Source organism: Neoarius graeffei, chromosome 4 (genome assembly GCF_027579695.1).
Source record: "Neoarius graeffei isolate fNeoGra1 chromosome 4, fNeoGra1.pri, whole genome shotgun sequence".
Taxonomy (NCBI): Eukaryota; Metazoa; Chordata; class Actinopteri; order Siluriformes; family Ariidae; genus Neoarius; species Neoarius graeffei.
Window position 1 is genome coordinate 94,881,010 of NC_083572.1, and position 25,864 is coordinate 94,906,873.

The 25,864-nt window shown below is 39.4% G+C and overlaps 1 protein-coding gene across 1 annotated transcript in view; it reads right to left on the reverse strand.

Annotated features, from left to right (window-relative positions):
* Positions 1-3,613: 3,613 nt before the first annotated feature.
* Positions 3,614-25,864, reverse strand: part of brinp3a.1 (bone morphogenetic protein/retinoic acid inducible neural-specific 3a, tandem duplicate 1) — a 141,225-nt gene continuing 118,974 nt past the window's right edge. The window contains exons 6-7 of the mRNA XM_060918361.1: positions 17,211-17,433; positions 3,614-4,730 (exon numbers count right to left, since the gene is read on the reverse strand). Of these exons, the coding sequence (XP_060774344.1) occupies positions 3,614-4,730; positions 17,211-17,433 (1,340 nt within the window). The remainder of the gene's footprint in view (positions 4,731-17,210; positions 17,434-25,864) is intronic.

The window sequence follows — 25,864 nt, forward strand, 5'->3', positions numbered from 1 at the left end:
GAAGTCATTTTTAAACTTGCTTTATTTCTTAATTAACATGTTATTCAATTATGTTTTCAGTTTTAGTAACCTTATATTACACTTACCGGCCTTTTTGGTTTTTAGCCATGCTGAATGTAGTTCGTTTGGTCCACGACAGGCGTCGCTTATCCGCGTGATCTTCACGAGACTTGTACGTGACTTCAAATGTGAAGTGTCAGCGCTGCCATTTTGAAAACTGTTTACACAGTGGCCAGATCACCATATGATTCCAATTTAGATTAATTTTAAGATTTGCCAGCTTCATCAGTGATGGAGATTATTCCATACGACTTCGAACCAACATGGAGTAGAGAAGAGTTGGAAAGACGACAGGATAAGGACTAGTCCGTTGCACTGGTATTTACATCATTACTATCACACAATTAAAATGTGCCAGATCAGGCCGCTGGTGGGTTTTCAAAATAATAAATACATGCATGTATTTTTGTGATAAATACATATTATACTGAGCGCATTTCCCACATAATCCTCACTAAGGTTTTGGACAGCACTACAAAATGGCGTCCCCACTATATAGTGCTCTATATAGTGATTAGGGAGTGATTTCGGACACAGGGAAAACTTCTGGCGTGACTAAGTCACCATTTGAAGGAGAGTGCGCATGTCTTTTGACAATGTTGGCAGATGTTGGTCACTTTGATTTCTGCTGTACGTTTTACTTCCGCCCTACGATGTCTTGCACAGGTCTCAGCGAATCTCATTTACAGCCACTGCTTTGACATATGGACTGATATATTACATAGTATATTTCAAACACTCATAACTTGCTACAGCAGTGACAAAATAGCTGTCAGAAATGCATTCCTACATTTTATAAAATGAGATAAATAGAATTTTGAGAATTAAAAATTGCCTTCAGTTCCCCTTTAATTCCATTTTAATTATTACAATTAAATTTTACTGGTTAAATTCAGAACTGCATTTTTTAGTGCTGACTATGTTTTACTTTGGGATGTATACAGTACTTTCATTCACAATAGAAAGATATTTGAGTGGAAGTTATACTTTTTTGTAAACTAAGTGCTTCTGACAGTATCCATTGTATGTCAAAAATGTCCTCTCTGAATAACACTCCCCATGTGATGAGGTTGTAATTTTTTTCAGAAAATATTTGTCTCTTTTGAAGCAGAATACTCTGTTATTGTTGCACAATAAAAAAAACAACAACAACAAAAAAAAAACAAGACTTGAAACCGATGCGAGACACATTTGCGGCAGAGCTTCACATGTGGTTGAAATGTGAGTCCGTCAAAAAGTGTCCTCTCCAGAAAACCACAAGGATCATCACCACTTCAGTTGTTATTACAATTACCACCATGTACAAACATCGCTGCATAGTATGTGCTTGAAAATTTGTACTTCAAATCACATGCATTTCCACAATTTTTCACTTTGTATACCTTACTCTTGTGGACTATAAGAAAAGATGGTCAATTTTAGAAATACACTATATGCTGTCTTCCCGTCACAAGTAACACGCCCAGTATATGAATGACCTGTAGCTCTGAAATTCTGCGCAGTTCATTTCCATCTCAAAAGGTCATTTTTGGCAGCAGAGAAACACAAAAATCTGAGGTTTGATTTTTGGACTATTGTGGACCCAAAAAGTATATCCTGATTGTGAAACAGCCCTTATTTTCTTAACCTTCAACCGACCAAGCTATTTTAACAACTAATATGACCAGGTGTGGTCATTTATAACCCCGCTATATTCAGTACATGAATCTGTATACCTAGTTATTTTCTCTTGGTTTTACATACATATACTACTGCCAGTGTTCAAGACATATACTATAAAAAATATATAAATGTAGATAGGTATGTGTGGCAGCGGGGGCGTGGTCAAGCGTCGGTCTGTGAATGGAGGGCAGAGTCAGGGAAGGTGAGTGGCAGAATCATTGCACCTGACATGAATTAACCTGTGTTTGTGTGTCTTCCCCAGTGACCGCGCCCTATAAAAGTAGAGAGAGAGCAGAGAAAGGGAGCTCTCTCCTGACCAGAATGCATGTGTGTGCGTGCGTGTGAGAGAGTGAATGAGCTGAAAAGCCACATATACAACGGAAAAAATAAAAGTTTCTGAGAACTCAGTTCTGGCCTGCCGTGCTTCTGTGCTCCACCCACCTGCTCTGGTTCTACAGTATGGTTTGCAAAAAAAATGTAATGCAGAAAGAAGGTAAAGAGACACAGCATAAGAAGAATACAACGTAATCTAGACAGTCTTTGTTATGTCTTACTGGAACATTTACTTCATTCAACAACACTGACTGAAAATGTATCATGAAAAGAAAAGTATGAGCAAAAGCATCCATTGCAGTGTTGATGGGATCTTTGTAACATCAAAACTAGTGACTAATTAATATGCTAATACTAACTAACATGCTATTTCTAGCAGATATGCTAATACTAAAATGAATCATCTCCATCAATTGAGCTATTTTCATCATCACTTTGGGCCTCAAGTATCTGTCTCAATGCTGTAAATAGCTATTCTGGTCTACTTGCCATGGTTCACTGCAACAAAAGTACAACATCCAGATAAGTAGCTGGTAAAAGCAAAATTTGATAAGGAATTACGGCAAGAAATCCTATGCTTCTTTCCAGGGTCATAAATGACCCCCGGACAATTTTTCATTACTCTTGCCACACCATTCAGCCGATCCCTGCAAAAACCTATGAACAGTTATAGGACGAGTTAACTGACAAATTCATGGTAGAAAATATTTTTTGGATCAAATATATAAAAACTCTACACAAAATGATATGCCTGGGGTCATAAATGACCCCACTTGGTCACTTGAGGGTTAAAAAACACAAATTATGACCTTATAAAAAGACTATTGGACTGAGCATCCATCCTTGCTGACAGTGCTACTTAACCCTACTGGAAACACTGAATACCCAAACCAAGTAATCAGAGACCACGCATAAAAATTTCATTTATTTAGTGTATTAACAAACCCATGTTCTGTACATTTTTATTGACATTACCTCTGTAATATTTCACAAATAATGTTTATAAATATAAAAGCACATAGAACGTATAGTTAGGACATATGTCTTTTTTTTTAAACAAAATTATTCCTAGAGTCATAATGCATTTGTACAAATATCTGAGAAATACTGTGTTTCTACCATCAAACTCGACTGCTGCTGAAGCAGATACAGTTATATGCGTGTTACAGGATTGACAGATAGAGCTGTACAGATGAAGAGGGCTGGATTCATCTCAAACGGACAGACAGATTACACTGATTTACATGGGTATTGTCTGTTATGCATATGAGTGATGAAATAAAAACTATACTGTGAGTCCAATGATTTACATTTAATCTACTCTATTAATAATAATCAGCAATATGAAAATTAAATTCAAGTACATTACTACTGAAATACTATAAACAATGAATGTAGTTTGAAAATAAAAATGGCGATGCACGGACTCGGGTTGTCCGATCATAATGTTCCTGAAGGAGAAAATAATAATAATAATAATAATAATAATAATAATAATGAGATGACTTCTTCCAAGTGTGATGTGGTTTATGGTTTAGTGTTCGAGTAAAGTGTCTGATTAGCTACATAGTTTTGTGGTTTCATACTCCATTGAGTTGGGCTGCTTAGCACTGAAGGCCTGTAAAGCAGCCTGAATTCGTGCCACGTCATTAGTGGAGAGTTTGAGGCGATGACGCAGTAAGCAGGAGAACAAGTCCAGGGGTTGCTGACCTGGTGGAGACAGTCTGTTAACTCGGTCTCGTATCTCTAGCAGTTGCAGCAGGGCTGAGTCCCGCGACCCCTGCGTGTATGGATAGTCCAGCTGGAGGATCAAGTCCTGGATTGCTTCAGGATCAAAGTGCATGCTGTAACCAAACAGCTGCATGCTGTTGATTTTCATATAACCCAGATTCCGTGAGGAGTCCATGTACTCCAATGGCTCGTAAAAGATTGTGCCGTTTCCATGGGCTGAGGCTGTTTTGATGCGACTCCTCAGGTATATGTGAACAGTCTCGAAAAATGTCTTCCACTTGTTCCCCAGAGTGAGCGTCCAGTTATAACAGTCAAGAGGAATATCTAACTTGGTCCTCTCCCAGTCAGGGTAATTGTTCTGGTCTATGGGCATGATCCAGCTCTCGGAGTGACTCCCTCCAAACGGGTTGATGTAGATAGACAACACGGGTTCCAAGGTGCTGTTCTTAGTAAGGCAGATCTGGAGGGAAATCCCCAAAAGCATGTGCACATGACTGGATTTAAACTTGTTGCTTTTCAGAGTCAGGAGCATCCTCTTCCTCCAAGAAGGGTCAAACCAGTTGTTGAGCCTCACGTCGTTGCTAATGAACATGGCATGGATGCTGATTCGTCCATCTCGCTTCTGGAGGAGATAACGCAACTCCAGGTCTTGGAGATCCGTCTCGAAACCTATGTAATTATCAGTGGCATCAGGGATGATGTTCCTGCACAGTCCTTGACTCAAAGTGTAACCTGGGTTACAGCTAGCACACCGTGATCGGTTCTCATAGGAGCAGGAAGAACAAAGTGGTCCCTCACCCACCATACATGGGATGATACCTTGGCAGGACGGAGTCTCATGCTGACAGGAGCAGGACCGTCTCTCTTCCATGTATGTGCCGATCTGATTATTTTCACTGCAGTACATAAGGGAAAGGATGTAGTTCAGCCAATAGCTGGAAGACCTGTGGGGAGAGGAAAATACATTTAAAAAGTGCCACATTTCTGACATAAACACTGAATGACTATGACACATGAAGTGATATAAAAACACATCAGCCAATTAATACTATCGAAATAATTTCATGCATTCTTTACAAAATGCATAACTGTCCTTCTGAATATGCATAATCATAAATATTCATCATGAAATGTGCCACACGGGCATGGCCAGCATAAGATTTTTCATGCTGTCATATAAATTATATATTAAAAAAAACCAAAGAACATCTGATCATCTTCTCTTCTCCCCTACCCAACAATGAGCCCCCTTTTTACTCTTTTTTCACTGAACTGCAACCACATGTGAAAAGAGATTTTGGGATGTAGACAGTGCTCTAATGGGAAAACGTATGGTTCTTCAGGGCATTGAACAGGAAAATCAGAAATGGTGGTCAGTGTGCTCACAGCACATATATTGCTGACTCATTCAATTCTGTAGACATGCTCCTGAATTGAATACATAAATCATTGAGTTTAGCCATTCTTGAGTTCAATTAACTCATGAACACTAATATTTCATTTATCTATTTACTCATACTTAAGTAGAACTCTTAAAGCAAGGATGGCAGAGTACGGTGCTCCAAGGTTGCTGGTTCAAATGACTCAAAACTGCCCTTATATGAGTTATATGAGTATATGTATATGAGTCTGAAAATGTATGTGATCATTGTGCTCTGTGATGGACTGGTGTCCCATTCAGGGTGTATTCCTGCCTCATTCCCAGTGTTCCGAGGATAGCCTTCGGATCTACCATGAGCCTGACCAGGATAAAGCAGTTACTGAAGATGAATGAATGAATCTTAAAATAGTTTGTCATTATTTTTTTTCTACCATTGTAGCCATTACACAGGTTCAGCTATCTATCTAATATATACACAGGAACAGTCAAAGATTTGTACACCCTGACTCATTCATAACCCTATGTCCGAAATCATTCCCTACTCACTATATAGTGGACTATATAGTGAGGTCGCCATTTTGTAGTGCTGTCTGAAACGATAGTGAGGATTGTTACACCCTATATAGTGCACTCAAAGTATCCCACAATGCATCACGAAAAGTAGTGTACAACCGATGGTCACTAACCAAGCAATATATCCCATTGCAGTCGTACTGAAAGAAATCAAATCAAAAGCCTCAAATTTGATTCAATAAAAGTCAGCAGCAAAGAAGAAAGTATTCAGCCTTGAGTTAAAAGAATTGAAAGATGCAGGTACTTTGTACTGATTAATGTAGGGAAATACACTCAGTATTGCATTTATCACAAAAATACATGCATGTATTTATTATTCTGAAAACCCACCAACAGGCTGATCTGGCACGTTTTAATCATGCGACAGTAATGATGTAAATAACGGCGTGACGGAGTAGTGTCCAAAAGCATTTTTTCATTTTATCAATGAGCTCACTATATAGTCCTCTTGATTCCCGATATAAGGAGTAGGGAGTAGTGAATGAATGAGCAATTTCAGACACAGGCATAGGTTTTTTCTTTATTTTGACTATTTTCTACATATTTTCTGAAGACATCAAAACTATGAAATAACATCTGGAGCATATATGGAATTATGTGGCAAACAAAAAAGTGTGAAAAAACTATGATATTTTAGATTCTTCAAACTATCCAGTGTTTTCCTTGATGACGCTTTGCACACTATTGGCATTATCTTAACCAGCTTCATGAGGTAGTCACCTGGAATGCTTCTCAATTAACAGGTGCCTCGTCAAAAGGTAATTAATGGATGAGGTTCTTGCCTTCTTAATGCGTTTGAGATCAAACAGTAGATAGTAAATAATAGAAATGCAGTAAATACCCCTATTCAACACTACAACTGCAGTAATCCACATTATGTCAAGAACGGCTCAACTAAGTAAAGAGAAACGACATCCATCATTACTTTCAGACATAAAGTGTCTTAATTAATTAATAATAATCTCATTCATCTCATCTCATTATCTCTAGCCGCTTTATCCTTCTACAGGGTCGCAGGCGAGCTGGAGCCTATCCCAGCTGACTATGGGCGAAAGGCGGGGTACACCCTGGACAAGTCGCCAGGTCATCACAGGGCTGACACATAGACACAGACAACCATTCACACTCACATTCACACCTACGGTCAATTTAGAGTCACCAGTTAACCTAACCTGCATGTCTTTGGACTGTGGGGGAAACCGGAGCACCCGGAGGAAACCCACGCGGACACGGGGAGAACATGCAAACTCCGCACAGAAAGGCCCTCGCCAGCCACGGGGCTCGAACCCAGACCTTCTTGCTGTGAGGCGACAGCGCTAACCACTACACCACCGTGCTGCCCCTTGATAATCTCATCTCATCTCATTATCTCTAGCCGCTTTATCCTTCTACAGGGTCACAGGCAAGCTGGAGCCTATCCCAGCTGACTACGGGCGAAAGGCGGGGTACACCCTGGACAAGTCGCCAGGTCATCACAGGGCTGACACATAGACACAGACAACCATTCACACTCACATTCACACCTACGGTCAATTTAGAGTCACCAGTTAACCTAACCTGCATGTCTTTGGACTGTGGGGGAAACCGGAGCACCCGGAGGAAACCCACGCGGACACGGGGAGAACATGCAAACTCCGCACAGAAAGGCCCTCGCCGGCCCCGGGGCTCGAACCCAGGACCTTCTTGCTGTGAGGCGACAGCGCTAACCACTACACCACCGTGCCGCCCCCCCCTTGATAATAATAATAATAATAATTAGAAGGTGTGTCCAAACTTTTGACTGGTACTGTATATTACTTCTTTTTTTTTTCCTTTGGAAAAAGTTCAAAGTTTAAGTTTGGATTGCACTAACTGATGAAGTAAACTGAGTGTAGCAGTTGCAGGTCTATTTAAAAGTTATTCCACGAAATCAAGTCGTACATGACCTGATAGCTGATGAGGAGTGTCGCACTGAGTCGGCTATAAGCCATGTAAGACGAGATTGAGTGGAATAACCATTTTATTATGCCCACATTCACTGGATTTTGAGAAACAGAGCATTTTTATTTTTGCAAATTTGATAAATAAAAACTTTATACAAAATGTCTGACAAAATCATTTCCGCTTTTAATGTAAACAAACAGGCAAAATGACTAGCAATTTTGGGGGAAAAATACGGTAATTCTTGAAAAATAAAAAAAGGACATGTTCTTACCATGAAATACTTTTATTTCATATTTTATTGCTTTTTTATTTTTGGGGTTTTCTTCTTCTTCTTTAGAGTTATTTTGGTGGTTGGCAAACTGACTTAAAGGTGCATTACCACCACCGACTGGGCTGGAGTGTGGAACAGGAGCGATTGGGGGGGGGGGCAAAACAAACAAACAAATACACAAAAAAGATATATTCTTTTAACTATTTCTGTTTCTTTTAAATACTTGATAATTTTTTGGGTTTTGTTTTCAAGTACAGTTTTTATTTCGTCCTTGATTGGTTCAGTAACATGCGCCACCATTTGGTTTTTCTCTGCTCACAATATGAGCTGATATCCTAGTAGTAGAGTAGCCAATCAATCAATCAGAGTGTGCAATTGCTCGTATCCGGTGAATGTAGCTAGAATAAAGTTAGATTATTGCACTCAAGTTTCCATCAATGAAGAGTTATAACATCAACGAAACTGACTTCATGTTAAAACTGTTAATGTTATAGTCATGTTGTCTTTTGTCACCCAAATGAGGATGGGTTCCCTTTAGAGTCTGGTTCCTCTCGAGGTTTCTTCCTCATGTAGTCTGAGGGAGTTTTTCCTTGCCACCATCACCACAGGCTTGCTCATTGGGGATAGATTAGGGATAAAATTAGCTCATGTTTAAAGTCATTCAAATTCTGTAAAGCTGCTTTGCGACAATGTCTGTTCTTAAAAGCGCTATAGAAATAAACTTGACTTAACTATCTTCATTAAATAATCTGACATAAAGAATATACTGTATTATTGTGCAGTATTTTACAGACTTGAAAATGTTAGTTATATACCAGTGCAACAAGTAATTATATATAACACTGTAAATATACAGACTAAAACCAGCTTCAGACATGCTTTTTTAATTATTATTTATTTATTTATTTAATTTATTTTAAATTGGGAAGAGATGGAAAACATAGAGGTAAGGTAGAAAGCTGGAAATAAAAGCCGTGAGATTAATAACAGATAAATAAGATAAGATGTGAAAGTGAGTAGGCTGTAAACCTACTCAACATATAAGTGTTTTGGAGCACCAACATGTTAAAGCGGGTGCATGCAGAGTGTAAAGCCAAAGGAGTTGGATATGACACTATATTTACATATGTCTTATTTTTCTGTGTGAGCTTTGACTAGATGCAATCTTTGCCTATGAACTCGGTGAAAAAAGCCCAGTGGGGGGAAAAAAAAAACGTTCCCTTGGTTTAACACATAAGTGATGCCAAGCAAATGCTTAAGTATTCATGGAACTTGTTCGCCTGAGCGACAGTCAATGTGAAGGTGGGTGGCAGAGGAGGAAATCTCTACTGCCTGTCAGCATATTTCACTCGGAGTGAAGTGGAAATATCCAAAGAGACAAAACATGGTCCCATCCACTTAATCCGAAGAAAAACGATTTATTTATTTCAAGAGGGTTCAGCAATGGGGGTGGCACGGTGGTGTAGTGGTTAGCACTGTTGCCTCACAGCAAGAAGGTCCTAGGTTCGAGCCCAGCGGCTGACGAGGGCCTTTCTGTGTGAAGTTTGCATGCTGTCTGCGTGGGTTTCCTCCGGGTGCTCCGGTTTCCCCCACAGTCCAAAGACATGCAGGTTAGGCTAATTGGTGGCTCTAAATTGACCGTAGATGTGAATGTGAGTGTGAATGGTTGTCTCTATGTGTCAGCCCTGCAATGACCTGGCAACTTGTCCAGGGTGTACCCCGCCTCTTGCCCATAGTCAGCTGGGATAGGCTCCAGCTTGCCTGTGACCCTGTAGGACAGGATAAGCAGCTACAGATAATGGATGGATGGGTTCAGAAATGGAATTGTTGAGAGTTAAAAGAACAATAACAGCTTACGGTAAATCAGCAAGATTGATTGTTTTCTGCTTTAAAATATCTGAAAAGCCTGATAAATCAAGAAGAAACAATTTTATATTCATTATTATGTTGGATAGATTCACCACTATTATCATTTTATTATTTTTAATCAGGGTTAATATTATAAAACTGAATTAAAGGGGGAAAAACAACAACAACACAGTGCTTGTTCTTATTTTGACCTACAGACAATCATAGAATATAGTACTTTTGGGGAAAAGGTTATGGGGAGGGAAAAATATTTGCAGTTAATTAGCTTAATATCACACTGGATATGTGAGAGGAGCCAAACTATGAATTGAAGCAAACGCAGAAATAGACATGCTCATATCCACTGTTAAGGTAACAAATCAAAAGTTTAAAATCACCAGAAATTTAATGAACCTGTTTGTCCAAGTGTGTTTTGCCCTCAGACTCAAGAAGATACAGAGAAGCAAAAACCTCCTCCACGATCACGATTAGAGATCTGAGATTTGGCTCACCATTAGCATTTTGGGGTTGGCGCCAAATCTCCAAAGGGACTCCAGATTCATACCAAACTGTCTGGATGTCATGGCAGTAGAAAGCCATTTCTTTCATCTAACCACAAATGTAAGTACCTGAATTTTCCTACTGAAACTGACAGGAACTGGGTTATGTGGTGGAATGAGACTGAAAAAGAGCCTTTTGGTAGCACTCATAATTAGTTTCGTGAAAAAAAAAATAAGAATAGCTATACAGAAAAGGACCAAATGGCACCTCTCAAGGGGTGGGATATATCAGGCAGAAAAAAAAACAAAACAAAAAAGAACAGTGAGTTCTTGAAGTTGATGTGTTGGAAGCAGGAGAAAGGGGCAAGCGTAAGGATCTGAACAACTGTGACAAGGATTAATTTGTGATGGCTAGACAACTGGGTCATCTTTTGTCATCATTTGACATCTTCAAAATGGCACATCTTGTTGGGTGGTCCCGGTATGCAGTGGTTAGTACCTAACAAAAGTGGTCCAAGGAAGGACAACTGGTGAACCGGCAACAAGGTCATGGGTGTTGAAGGCTCACTGGAAAAGTTAATGCTGACTAAAACAGAAAGGTGCCAGCATTAACTTTTTCAACAGTTTGTGCTACAGTAGCTCCTCTGTGAGACTGGACCATATTCGCCCCATGCGAATAAATGAGCCTTGGCTGCCCTGACCTTGTCACCAGTTCACCGGTTGTTGTGGGGCTGTTTTTCCTCCAAAGACCCTGGAAACCTTGTTAGTGTACACGGCATCATGGGCTCCATGAAATACCAGGACATTTTAAATAAAATCTGGCTGCTTCTGCCAGGAAACTAGAACTGGGTCATCGTTGGATCTTCCAGCAGAACAATGATCCGAAGGATATGTCTAAATTAACACAAAAATGGTTCACTGACCACAGAATTAAACTTCTGTCATGGCCATCTCAGTCCCCTGAGCTGAACCCCAGTGAAAACCTGTGGGCCGAGCTGAAGAGGAGAGAGCACAAGAGAGGGCCGGGAACCCTGGATGATCTGGAGAGACTGTGTAAAGAGGAACAGTCTCAGATGCCCTGCTCTGTATCTCCAACCTCATAAACTGTTATAGGAAATACTCAGTGCTATTTTACTGGCAAAGGGAGGTTGTAAAAATTATTAAATGCAGAGGTGCCAATAACAGTGGCACATGTGTTTTTGTTGAAAATAATTATTTCTTGATGAGAGATTTGTTTTTCTCTGGATAAATTTATTTCAAATAAAGTTTGGACTTTTCTCATTTTTCCAGTGTGAGATGAAGTGACTTCACCAAAAGGTAGATTTTTTTCCTAACCCTTTTTACTATTCTTACCAAGGGGTGCCAATAATTGTGGAGGAAACTGTATCTATTCTGTTGTCACTTGAAAAATTGGGAGTGATTAATTTTCTAATGAAACAAGAATAATTAGGAGCAAAGTTCTGGATAAGATAATTCTTTTCCGGTGCATGCAGTATAGAATTTCAGAGACTCTAATTGTGGATATGAGTCATGTGACTGTTCATGTGGTTGTGTTTGTCGTAGTTTATTGTGGGAATTGGTGTTCGTAGCAGTTGTGGAGGACTCTGGGAAATGAAGATTGTGTTGCGAGCGAAAAATGACGTGACGTTGGCTATGAATTTTATATAACATGCTAGACAACAAGCAAATTTTGCTTATTGTGTGCCTTTTATGCTAAAGAAGGATCATACCTGGGAAGTACACAGATATGGGACATCACATTATGCCATTTTCTATAGATGCAGACCCCAGTACAATCATTATATCTATCATGACAACCCCATTGTAAAATATATGGCCATGCCCCTACCTCACAACACTAAAAGTAAGTTTGATGTAAAGGGAATGACTGTAGAACCTAATCCCATCTGTTACGTACTGGAGATTATTATACATACAGGACACTTTTTCGATGGAATAAAAACGTATTCTATTCCCTTCTAGCGGGTTTCATTAATTTGGTTCAACAGCATGCAATATTGTTAGCATATTGCTTATCCTACGTGTACTGCGTCACTCTACCCAATGGAGAATGAGCATTGAATATGGTTTACGATATTGCATGGTTGTCAAGACAACATGACGTCACACATCAGAACTGATGCGAATATTCAGTGCATGCACAGAAGCATTTCTTTGTTTGCTGGGAAACAGAAAGACGCGTTGAACACCCGAAAGGCTCCCAAAACTTCATTAGATATTCTTCACGCATATTTAGAAGAGAAAAAGATGCCAATGGACATTGAAAAGCTGGAAAAGAGACACATCGGAGATGTAAAACTTCTGTGCTAGTGAGCGACTGTGACAATTTGTAAACAAACATGGCCGCCAGGTTTGCTAGTTAAATATGGAAGATGTTGAATTTTGAAAGAGAAAGATGCTCTGAACACCAGAAAGGAATGCATATGTATAATAATAATAATAATAATAATAATAATAATAATAATAATTAATAATGGCTTTTTATCATGATATATCAGATATATTCCATTCAGCTACTCGTCTTTGACTCGTTCAATATAATGCAAGCTGAATGGACTATATCTGATATACCACTCAACGCCAGACAATATTATTTAAATATGCGATGTTGTCGGGCTGTTCTTCCTCTAAAAGACCTGGCATACATGGCATGAAGTACACTTTGAAGTAACAGGAGATTTTAGTTAAAATTCTGGATGTCTCTACTAAGAAGTTACAACCGGGTCATGGATGGACCTTCCAGAAGGACAATTATACAAAACATCCATTGAAATCCATACAAAAAAAAAAAGGTTTTGTGACTGCACCCTTCTGATATGGTCTTCCCAGCCCCTTTACTGAAACTCCACTGAAAGCCATTGAAAAAACCTTTGAGCTGAAGGTTCTGAGAGATTCTGTACTGAGCATTCTTATATTCCTTGCTCTGTATTCTCCATTCTCAAGAAGCAGTACAGGAGAAGACTGAGTAATGCAATATTGGCAAAGAAAAGTTGCACCAACTATGACATTATTGTGAAATTATTCACAATAATTCACATTATTAACCAATTATTGTGATAAGGGATTATTGTCTTCGAAGATTAGATTTATCTCAAACTTTCAGTATGGGATGAAGTTAATTGCCCACGAAAAAAATTATCATAACTTCGACTTTGACCCATCTTTACCAAGGGTGATAATAATTGTTGAGCTGACTATCTTTCCTGGGCAGCATTTCAATCTATATATCATTCCGCAATCAGAGACAGCCGTTCTGTCCACTTCTTGTCTTTCAAACTTTAATGTCTCCATCGAGATTGCCTTTGCAACCCTACCTTCTCAATATGTCCAAATTAATTCTGTCCATATGCTGTTCTTTTGATGGATCAGCCTTTATATTAGGACAGCACTGCAAAAACACTGCTCTGAAATGTCCATGATGTGCGAGTGTGTGTGCCAAGTCATCTTTTTTTTGTGGGGGGGGGATTGTGTGTGTGTGTGTGTGAGTGCGTGCACACACACACACACACACACACACACACACACAGATAAGCCATAACATCATGACCACTGACAGGTGAAGTGAATCACACTGATTATTCTATCCATATTCACTGGATATGAGCAATCTCATGCTCTGAGTGGCTACTCTACTTCTAGGATATCAGCTCATATACCGTGAGTAGAGAAAAACAAAATGGTGGAGCGTGTTGCTGAACCAACCGAGGACAAAATAAAAACTCTACTTGAAAACAAAATCCCCAGAAATACAAAAAAAGCAAAAAAAAAATATGGAATGAAAGTATTTGATGGTAAGAACATATCTTTTTTTTTTTTACTTTTCATGAATTATTATTATTATTATTATTATTATTATTATTATAGCATTTTTCACAAATTGCTACTGTCAGTTCGCCGGTTTGTTTACATTTGAAGCGGAAATTATTTTGTCAGACGTTTTGTATAAAGTTTTTATTTATCAAATTTTCAAAAAATACAAATAAAAATGCTCTGTTCTCAAAATCCAGTGAATGTGGATAGAATAAAACAGTTATTCCCTCATGTATGACTCAATGTTGTGGAATAACTGCTAATTATCTCATTACAATGGCACCTGTCAAGGGATAGGATATATTAGGCAGCAAGAAAACAGTCAGTCCTTGAAATTGATGTGTTGGAAGCAGGAAAAATGGTGAAATATAAGGATCTGAGTGACTTTAACAAGGGCCAAATTGTGATGGCTAGATGACTGGGTCTGAGCATCTCCAAAATGGCACATCTTGTGGGGTGTTCCTGGTATGCAGTGGTTAGTGCCTACCAAAAGTGGTCCAAGGAAGGACAATCGGTGGACTGGTGACAGGGTCATGGGTGTCAAAGGCTCATTGATTCACATGGGGCACGAAGGCTAGCCCATATGGTCCAATCCTACAGAGGAGCTACTGTAGCATAAACTGCTGAAAAGGTTAATGCTGGCATCTTCATCTTTCTGTTTTAGCCAGCATTACACATACACACATACATACATCGCTCTGCATTTGCATACTACTCTGTGCATGATTCATAAAATAGCATTTAATTAACCTACTGCTGCAGTCCACTAGAATGATTAATTCATCTGTCTTTTGCTAATAGTTGACTAATAACTCAATAAATCCTCAAAATAAGGAATACTGTTCATTTCAAAATGTTTGACCAGTGTTAATTAACCTGATTTTTGTTGTGGTCAATGGGCCATGGAAACATTCACTTATGTGTTCGCTAACTAAACTTGCTTGAGCTTCTCCATCATCCATTGATGAAATAACCATTGAACCATTAGGTGAAAGAAAACACTGGCTTCTGACATACCTTTGGCCTGGAGAGAGAATTTTAATATAAAGTGACTTGGTGACTTCTTGTGCTACAGTAGCTCCTCTGTGGGATTGGACCATATGGGCTAGCCTCTTCGTGCCCCATGAGGATCAGTGACCCTTTGACACCCATGACCTGGTTGTCCTTCCTTGGACCACTTTTGGTAGGTACTAACCACTGCATATTAGGAACACCCCACAAGATGTGCCATTTTGGAGATGCTCCAACCCAATCATCTTGCCATCACAATTTGGCCCTTGTTAAAGTCGCCCAGATCCTTACGTTTGCCCATTTTTCCTGCTTCCAACACATCAACTTCAAAAACTGACTGTTCTCTTGCTGCCTAATATATCCCACCCCTTGACAGGTGCCATTGTCATGAGATAATCAATGTTATTCACTTCACCTGTCAGTGACTTTAATGTCATGTCTGATCGGTGTGTATGCACATTTTTTTTTTTTTTGATTAGCTATTTTAGTCTCATTCGTAGAAAGTATTCAGTGAAACTAGGAAACTGTAATCAACATAAGTTGTGCAATATGCTAAATAATGAGATTTTTGAATATAGATAATATGGTCTGTGCTGTCTCAAATGAATGAACATGCATGTGAATACATAACACTCTTCTTTATAAAATAAAATCCAATTATTTTATTCACCTTTTGACTTTGAAGGTTGAGTCTTATCATGATTAACCAAGTCTTTGTGTAAGTATGCTCTTTAAGGAAAAAATCCCCACTGGATGACTTGCACATCCATTTCTCATCTAATCTGATCTTCAAGTGTGGAAAATGTTTATTTTATTTTCTGTCACTCAACACATTATAGTGTCACAAATAATTATATGGCCAAAAGTATGTGGACAGGTAATCATCACAACCATATGTTTCTTGCTGAACATCCCATTCCAGATTGAGCTGTTATAACATTGTGCTCTCTTCTGGGAAGGCTTTACACTAGATTTTGGAGCATGGCAGATGGGATTTGCCCATTCAGCCATGAGAGCATTAGTGAGATCAGGCACTGATACTGGAGAAGACTTGGGGTGCAGTTGGTATTCCAGCATAGGCAACTCGAGTTCTTAAACTCCAACCTTGGCGAACCATGTCTTCATGGATCTCGCATTGGGCACAGGAGCACTGCCGTGCTGGAACAGGTTTGGGCTTCTTAATTCCAGTGAAGAGAAATTGCAATGCCACAGCATCCGAAGACATCATATACAAGTGTATGCCTCTAAATTTGTGGCAACAGTTTGGGAAAGGACCACATACAGGTGTGATGTCCACATACATTTGGCCATACAGTGCGTTTCAAAATAAACGTGTCTAATGTGTCTCTGGATGGATTTATTTTCTTGAAAGTCATATCATTCCACTGGTTCCCAAATTACCTCTTTGGATCCATTTCATCAGTTACCACTCATTTATGCTTTGAACTGATTCTTGAACTTTTACCATCTCCATCCAAAAGCATTCCATTACTTTCACCAGTATTTCAAAGGAAGAGATAATCCATCTTTCCCTCCTTACACTTTAACACACTCCCACTACATCAGTCTTTAGATGGAGAGATAAAACCTACTCATCCAGTTACACTAAGAATTATTACGGATGACCTCCATGATTTGAGCAAGACTGGGATGGAAGCCAAGGTACCAGCTTTAAAATGATTATTCTTCTCATAACTGACCTTGGATATGACCTAAACAGAGTATTTAAATGCATTACCTAATTAATATGTTCAAAGGATTGACCTCTCATCACCCTGCATCACATCTGTTACGAATCTTTGCAAAAACAAGAGCTATTTTTTTTGTTTGCTTCACAGCTCAAAAACTTGAATTTCCATTTCATACCAGTCTTTAGTTTATTCTTTTTCTACAGAAGAGATATTTCAAGCAGATTCAGAGGACAGTTAAAAAAAAAAAAGAAAAAAAAGCGAGTTTTAGCATAATCGCTGCTTTCTATGACAATAATATATTTATTTCCCTGAGTGCTCAAACAGTGAAAGATAATTACATTCTCTTGTCAAGCACGACTCATGTGGCATAAAATCATTGCTCTGACATTTCTTACCTCTCTTTGGGCACAGATATTTTGGGCTGAGTTCGACACCTCTTGCTGAGAGTGAAAAGCTTGCTGACAATCCGCTGTGCTTTGCCGAGGAGCTGTTGAGTGCTAGTCTCCAGCAGCTGAAAGCGTTGGTATACAGCCAGGTCCATTTTCCAAAAGTACCTTATAGCAGATGCGTTGAGAGCGTAGAATGTCGGTAATCTTCGCACAAAATTCTGGAACTCTTCTAGAAACCATACAAGTGAGGAGGATGAGTGGATTGAAGCATTTCCACATGTTCGAAAAATGGAAGCAAGCTCATTTATGGCAAGAAAATTGGGTATTTATAAATAAATGGATAAATAAATACATAAATTGCACAATTAATATTTGCTAATTGGTTGCTGATATCCTTACACAGAATGTTTGCACTGGAAATGTGTCAAGGATTTACATTTATCTGCAGATGAAATTATGTCGAATTCATAAATATACTTTAATTCACAGACTTTGATCAAAAATTATTGTCTCTGTTTGGCGTAAGAATGTTAATATATATATTTATTTTTAGATGTACTCAAGAGAAATACTTCTGCAGAAAAAGAAAATGTAATATAACTGTTCGTATTTCACCAAGAAAATGCCATGCACTATTATAAAATGTGATGCTTTTTTTTTGGTACAAACGATAATAATCAATATTTCGTGAAATTCCTCAATTATGGGAAAAGAATGAAAATGTAAAATATCATGAATGCAGATCATCTCCAAACAGAGTTTTTTTATATATATATATATATAATCCTATCTCCATTCACTGGATATGAGCAGTCATGCACTCTGATTGGCTATTCTACTACTAGTAGACTATCAGTTCATATTCTGTGAGTAGAGAAAAACAAAATTGTGGAGCGGATCAAGTCAGGTATATCACTTTGTTATCAAGTATTTAAAAGAAACAGAAACAATATCTCCTGTTCCACACTCCAGTCCAGCCGGTGACGGTAATGCACCTTTAAGTTGATTTGCCAACCACCACCAAAAAAAAAAACCCTGAAAGAATAAAAAGAAGCAGAAGAAGAAGAAAATGGCGGTGTTGCTGAACCAACCAAGGTTGGTTGTCTCTACTCGAAAACAAAATCCCCCAAAATAATATATTTTATATATATATATCCCTGTGATGACCTGGCGACTTGTCCAGGGTGTACCCCGCCTTTCGATAATGAGATTTTATATATATATATATATATATATATATATATATATATATATATATATATATATACACACACACACAGTATACACACACACACACACACACTGGTGCTTGAAAGTTTGTGAACCCTTTAGAATTTTTTATATTTCTGCTTAAGTATGACCTAAAACATCATCAGATTTTCACACAAGTCCTAAAAGTAGATTAAGAGAACCCAGCAATACAAATGTGACAAAAATGTTACACTTGGTCATTTATTTATTGAGGAAAATTATCCAATATTACATATTTGTGAGTGGCAAAAATATGTGAACCTTTGCTTTCAGTATCTGGTGTGACCCCCTTGTGCAGCAATAACTGCAACTAAACGTTTGCGGTAACTGTTGATCAGTCCTGCACACCGGCTTGGAGGAATTTTAGCCCATTCCTCCGTACAGAACAGCTTCAACTCTGGGATGGTGGTGGGTTTCCTCAAATGATCTGCTCGCTTCAGGTCCTTCCACAACATTTCAATTGGATTAAGGTCAGGACTTTGACTTGGCCATTCCAAAACATAAATTTTATTCTCCTTTAACCATTCTTTGTTAGAATGACATGTGTGCTTAGGGTCGTTGTCTTGCTGCATGACCCACCTTCTCTTGAGATTCAGTCCATGGATAGATGTCCTGACATTTTCCTTTAGAATTCGCTGGTATAATTCAGAATTCATTGTTTCATCAATGATGGCAAGCCGTCCTGGCCCAGATGCAGCAAAACAGGCCCAAACCATGATACTACCACCACCATGTTTTCCAGATGGGATAAGGTTCTTATGCTGGAATGCAGTGTTTTCCTTTCTCCAAACATAACACTTCTCATTTAAACTAGAAAGTTCTATTTTGGTCTCATCCATCCACAAAACATTTTTTCCAATAGCCTTCTGGCTTATCCACGTGATCTTTAGCAAACTGCAGACGAGCAGCAATGTTCTTTTTGGAGAGCAGTGGCTTTCTCCTTGCAACCCTGCCATGCATATCATTGTTGTTCAGTGTTCTCCTGATGGTGGACTCATGAACATTAACATTAGCCAATGTGAGAGAGGCCTTCAGTTGCTCAGAAGTTACCCTGGGGTCCTTTGTGACCTCGCTGACTAATACACGCATTGCTCTTGGAGTGATCTTTGTTGGTCGACTACTCCTTGGGAGGGTACCAATGGTCTTGAATTTCAACCATTTGTACACAATCTGTCTGACTGTGGATTGGTGGAGTCCAAACTCTTTAGAGATGGTTTTGTAACCTTTTCCAGCCTGATGAGCATCAACAATGCTTTTTCTGAGGTCCTCAGAAATCTCCTTTGTTTGTGCCATAATACACTTCCACAAACGTGTTGTGAAGATCAGACTTTGATAGATCCCTGTTCTTTAAATAAATCAGGGTGCCCACTCACACCTGATTGTCATCCCATTGATTGAAAACAGCTGACTCTAACTTCACCTTCAAATTATCTGCTAATCCTAGAGGTTCACATACTTTTGCCACTCACAGATATGTAATATTGGATCATTTCCCTCAATAAATAAATGACCAAGTATAATATTTTTGTCTCATTTGTTTAACTGGGTTCTCTTTATCTACTTTCAGGACTTGTGTGAAAATCTGATGATGTTTTAGGTCATACTTATGCAGAAATATAGAAAATTCTAAAGGGTTCACAAACTCTCAAGCACCACTGTATATGACATGATGTGATTGGGCTAAATGCAGAGCTTAAAGTTTACTTTAAAATGTGAAGTTTAATATCTTGCAGTGGTCAAAATAGTGATATAAACTGTTTTGATCATTTTGTTACTACAGTTCGAGAAGATATGTTATATATGACATTTAATCCAAATTTCAAAATTGTCATTTCTATCTGTCATGTCTTGACTTAATAAAAAAGTCAACACTGAATCAGGCAAGTCGGAGAGCCTTTTCTTTGTCAACTGAACAATAGAGTATTGTCAATAAAAAGCCCAATATTGTCATCTCTAAAATAAAATGTAATCGTTCTTGGGGGAAAAAATATCACCATTCATACTGCGTCAACATTTTGTTTGATGGAAATTTATTTCCATTGGCAGAAAGAAAAAAAAATCAATAACTGCACCATGTAATATCCCTGGATCAATTCTAGATAATGCCAAAGGAGAAATTTGCTCAATATCTCTAATTAAAATCAAAGACTCATAAAAACCTGACAATATCCCATGAGAATCTAACTGGCTGTTTTAACCACATCAGGTAATTGAAATAATTATAATTTCCACACTCTCATAGAGTTAATCATGTGTAATATATGAAAGCTAAGACGAAGTGGCATAATGCAGCGCTCTTCATAGCGATAGTAGCTATACATAGAATGAAGCCTCAGCAAAGGAGAAAGAAGTGATGGGTAAATCATTTCACTATGCTGAGTGATTACTGCTTCTCTGTTAACTTCACAGTCATTAGGCAGAAGATTTTCCAGCCTTTTATAGCTACAGGAGGTAGAGCTCCATTGATGAAACCTGCCCAGTTCTGGCCTCCTGCCCAGTGCAGGGAAATCAATGCAGGCCGTGTTTAAAACCTTGTCTGACAGCAATGATAATCAATCACTGGAAGCACTTCCAGCCATTTTCTTGTTATATCACAAATACAACAAGGTAGCTCTTTATATTGAAATGCATTCACAGCAACCAAGTTCTCAGTTCTGGCATGGCATTTAGTCATAGTTTTTACAAAACATCTTCTAAAAAATAGGTACCCTCTGGGTACATATGGCTACTGCTTATAAATAAAATTGTTTTCTGATCCCGTGTCCAGACAGTAAATATAGCATATATACATGCTATTAATTATACTTGCCTCATCTCTTGCAAGCATCACCCAGCTGCGAGCAGCATCAGGGCTTGTAGTATTTTGGTTACCAATTTTGTTTTCTCTATTTTGTTCAAAATACCAGAGGTGGACAGTAACAAAGTACATTTACTTGAGTACACTTTTTGAGTATCTGTACTTTACTTAAGTATTTTTTTTTGAAAACTTATGACTTTAACTTCACTACATTTGAAAGACAAATATCGTACTTTTCACTCCACTACATTTCTATCAAGGTCTTTGTTGCTCGTTACTATGAAGCAGCTTTGAAAGTGGATGCTTTTTTCTTTTCTAAAATGTGATTGGTTTTTTTTGCAGGTGACACTGAGACAGACTATCAGTAATCACTAGGGTCACGTCACGTCCATAGACTGGATAAAATCAAGTTCAGTGATTTCTCAACAGCATTATTTAACACGATCAGTTGATGGCAGAATGGAAGGAGGCAGTTCTTCTGGGGAATGCACACGCACCCATGGCTTTACCTAGAACCCATGTTTCAGTTTTCTGCAAGGATTAAGTCAAGTCAAGTCAACTTTATTGTCAAATATGCTATACATGCTCGACATACAGCACAAATGAAATTACAGTCCTCTCTGACCCATGGTGCAAACAGGCAATGCAATAAATAAAAATAGAATAATTGAAATAAACAATATAAACACTCTAGATAAGAGCTAGACTAAACACTCATATATATATATATATATATATATAAACACACATCTCATTATCTCTAGCCGGAGCACCCGGAGGAAACCCACGCGGACACGGGGAGAACATGCAAACTCCACACAGAAAGGCCCTCGCCGGCCCTGGGGCTCGAACCCAGGACCTTCTTGCTGTGAGGCGACAGCGCTAACCACTACACCACCGTGCCCCCCCCCCCCCACACACACACACACACACACACACACAAATTGTGTTAATTTGAAGGTGAAATTAGAGTCAGCTCTTTTCAATCAATGGGATGACAAATCAGGTGTGAATGGGCACCCTGTTTTATTGAAAGAAAAGGGATCTATCAGAGGCTGATCTTCACAACATGTTTGTGGAAGTGTATTATGGCACAAACAAAGGAGATTTCTGAGGACCTCAGAAAAAGTGTTGTTGATGCTCATCAGGCTGGAAAAGGTTACAAAACCATCTCTAAAGAGTTTGGACTCCACCAATCCACAGTCAGACAGACTGTGTACAAATGGAGGAAATTCAAGACCATTGTTACCCTGAAAAGATTAATTTCATTTTAAATGTTTGCTTTGTTTACCTAAAACAAACCACATCACGGCCTACAAAAACTTGCTGTCCAGCCCAAGCATACTGAGGTATATAAACATTTTATTCCAAGAGAAAGCTTGCAGTGAAGTTGTCTGTGCTTTTAGAGCTAGCGATAATGTTGCAATAGCTATGCAGTCTGGTTAGTCAAATGATTTTCTATGGATTTGCCTGCCAAGTTGCCGTAGCCTTGTCCACGGCTAACATTTACACATAGCAAGTTAATTTGGACACCATTAGTTAGCGTGTAAAAACAGTGTTAAGGCCTCTGCATGCTTCTGCGACAAGGCTTTCGCAGATAGCTTTTCGCAGACAGTTGTAATTTATAGTTGAGCGGGGAGTAATAGGCGTGCGCGATGTTATTCACCACAACAACGCAAGGGGGCGCGAAGTCGTGAAATCGCTAGGAGTAGTTGGTGGGTGTGGTTAGTGGAGTGTTTATCCTCCGGTTACTTATAATTATGCTTATAATGACTAGAACTGGAGTCGTATAGATGTACGTACTTCCTCACTTCCTTGATCAACCGCTCTTCGTGCTGCTCCATCTTCGCTCGTGTTTTTAAAAATGGCGGTCGTGAAAACAAACCAAACCGGGAAAGTAAGGAAGCGGAAGTGCATGTACAGCGGATGTAGAGTGGACCAATCAGAGCCCTCTTGTCTGCGACGCTGTCTGCGGTGTTCACAATTTTTGGGAGGTGCGCGTAGGGTGCGCACAGAGTGTCTGCGAAGGGGGGAAGGCTTTGCAGACGCTATCTGCGAGGCCATCTGCGAGGACTGGGTTGTCAGTATAAATTGGCCTTTACACTAACATGAATAGCGTTAACTTATCTGAAGTCCTTTCAGAAATATGTTTTAGCATTATCTTGCCAAATAAAAAAAAATGTAGAAAACTTTCTTTTCTAGTAACGTTAGCTACCCAATATGATTTCAAGTTTGAAAAGAGTTTGCTAGCATGTCAGGTGGAGTGTCACTGACTAGCTAGCTTAACGTTAAACCGCCATGATGCACAGCATGCGTTCATTTTGTGAATTCACAAAATAATCCAGTAGGTTGCTTCAGAGGCATGAGGTATTGTAAGCGTTATGACAATAATACAACAATGTGTTGAGAGAAAATGTACTTTTAATACTTAAGTATTTTTAAAAGCAAGTACTTCAGTACTTTAACTTAAGTAAAAATTTGACTGTACAACTTTCACTTGTATCGGAGTAACATTTGACCAGTGAGACTTCAGTAATAAAGTTGGGTACTTTGTCCACCTCTGCAAAATACAGTGCTGTGAACTATATCTATTTACAAAAATAGTAAGAAAGCACTTGTTCATGAATTGTCTTAGGAGCATTATTTAGTACTAATGAGCACATTTTGTTTCACAAGTGTAGTGTAAAGACTCCAAAATAAACAATAAAATTAGGGCTGTGCGATATATCGAATATACTCGATATATCGCCGAAAATTCTGTGTGCGATACATAAAATTATTATATCGTAACGGTCGAGTATTTTATGGTCATCTTCCGACTTGCGTTCGTTTCGTGTTTGTTGTGCTTGTTTAAAACATTTCCTGGTGTTTTTCTCCCTGTCCCTCAGGCAGTAACGTGAGAGGCTGCCTAAGGGTAAAGAAAACAATAACGTCACGCACTCGCCAACCAATCCCGGGTGACATCTCGGTGCTGAAAGGAACTTCCGGGAAGATTTTCTAGTTTCGGTTGTGTTGCCAGATTGGGCAGTTTTAAGTGCGTTTTGGTGGGTTTTTAAACATATTTTGGGCTGGAAAATGTTAGTCTGGCTAACGCGACTTCAAAGCTCTGCGAGCATTTGGTCTGGCAAAGATATTAAGCCCAACCATTTCCCAAAGGCGTGGTTGACCCGCCTCCCTGAAATGCCTCAGTTTGCTACTGGTCGAAGCCAGAAAAGGCTGTGACGAAGCTTAAACCAATTACATCACTCTTTCCTCTGACGTATGTGACGCGATGGAAACTGCTTGAGTAACAGGAAGAAGATAAATACCTCCAGGGCTGCTCTTTGCTCCGTTTTCAATGAGAACTTCCCGTTGAATGCTTTCAATACAGCATCTACCGCTGTGTCAAAGGCTTGCCGCTGCTCCATGTTTGTAATGTTTCTAGTGAAAGAAGCGCTTCCGGCATAGATTCTGTAAACAATCTATGGCTTCCGGTCGCAGTTCTACTACGTCACTGCCTTGAACACGCCTCTACCCAGGGCCGTTGGAGATGCTCAAAGTTGATTGGCTCCCGATTTTTCGGGAGCTTGGAAGAGCTGGAGATAGCTTGCCTTGCCAGACTAAGCTCGCAACAGGCCCTCGTGTTGCGTCACACTTAGGATGGGCGGGCCCAGGCTAGGAAAACGTCAGCAGTATCTGGCAAGATTTCCTAGTTCCGGTTTACAGCGCTGACTCAGTTCGTGCAATCGCTGGTGCTGCATAGGCTACCGTGTAAGCTCTGGCAATTTCAGCGACAAATTAAAAATGGAAGCGGACGAATTGGTTCCTAAAAGAACTAGTAAGGGGTCAGTCATCTGGCATTTTTTTGGATATCGCGAGGAGGACGTGGAACAGCAAATGCCAGTTTGTAAAGTGTGCAAAAAACCCTGTCATCACTAAAGGCAGCAGCCGGAATTATACACATCTGAGAGGCAGAGCCAGAAAACATTCAGTTCAAAAGTGTGCAAAGAGAAAAATTATGTTTTGCAGATCTCTCTCTTCTCTCCCTCAATCTCTCTCTCTATTGTGAATATTCCAGTGGTTCTCAGTAGTCAGGTTAATAGCTTGGAGATCTATTTTTTAAAATAATTTAATGAATGAGCACTTTTGGGGGCGGCACGGTGGTGTAGTGGTTAGCGCTGTCGCCTCACAGCAAGAAGGTCCTGGGTTCGAACCCCGGGTCCGGCGAGGGCCTTTCTGTGTGGAGTTTGCATGTTCTCCCCGTGTCCGCGTGGGTTTCCTCCGGGTGCTCCGGTTTCCCCCACAGTCCAAAGACATGCATGTTAGGTTAACTGGTGACTCTAAATTGACCGTAGGTGTGAATGTGAGTGTGAATGGTTGTCTGTGTCTATGTGTCAGCCCTGTGATGACCTGGCGACTTGTCCAGGGTGTACCCCGCCTTTCGCCCGTAGTCAGCTGGGATAGGCTCCAGCTTGCCTGCGACCCTGTAGAAGGATAAAGCGGCTAGAGATAATGAGATGAGATGAGATGAGCACTTTTCTTATTTAGGCTAAATGTCTTTGTCAGTGTTGAGCTTGCACTTTATTGATCTGAGCTCTGAGCAGCTCTGTATTGTATTGACCCTTTGTTGCAA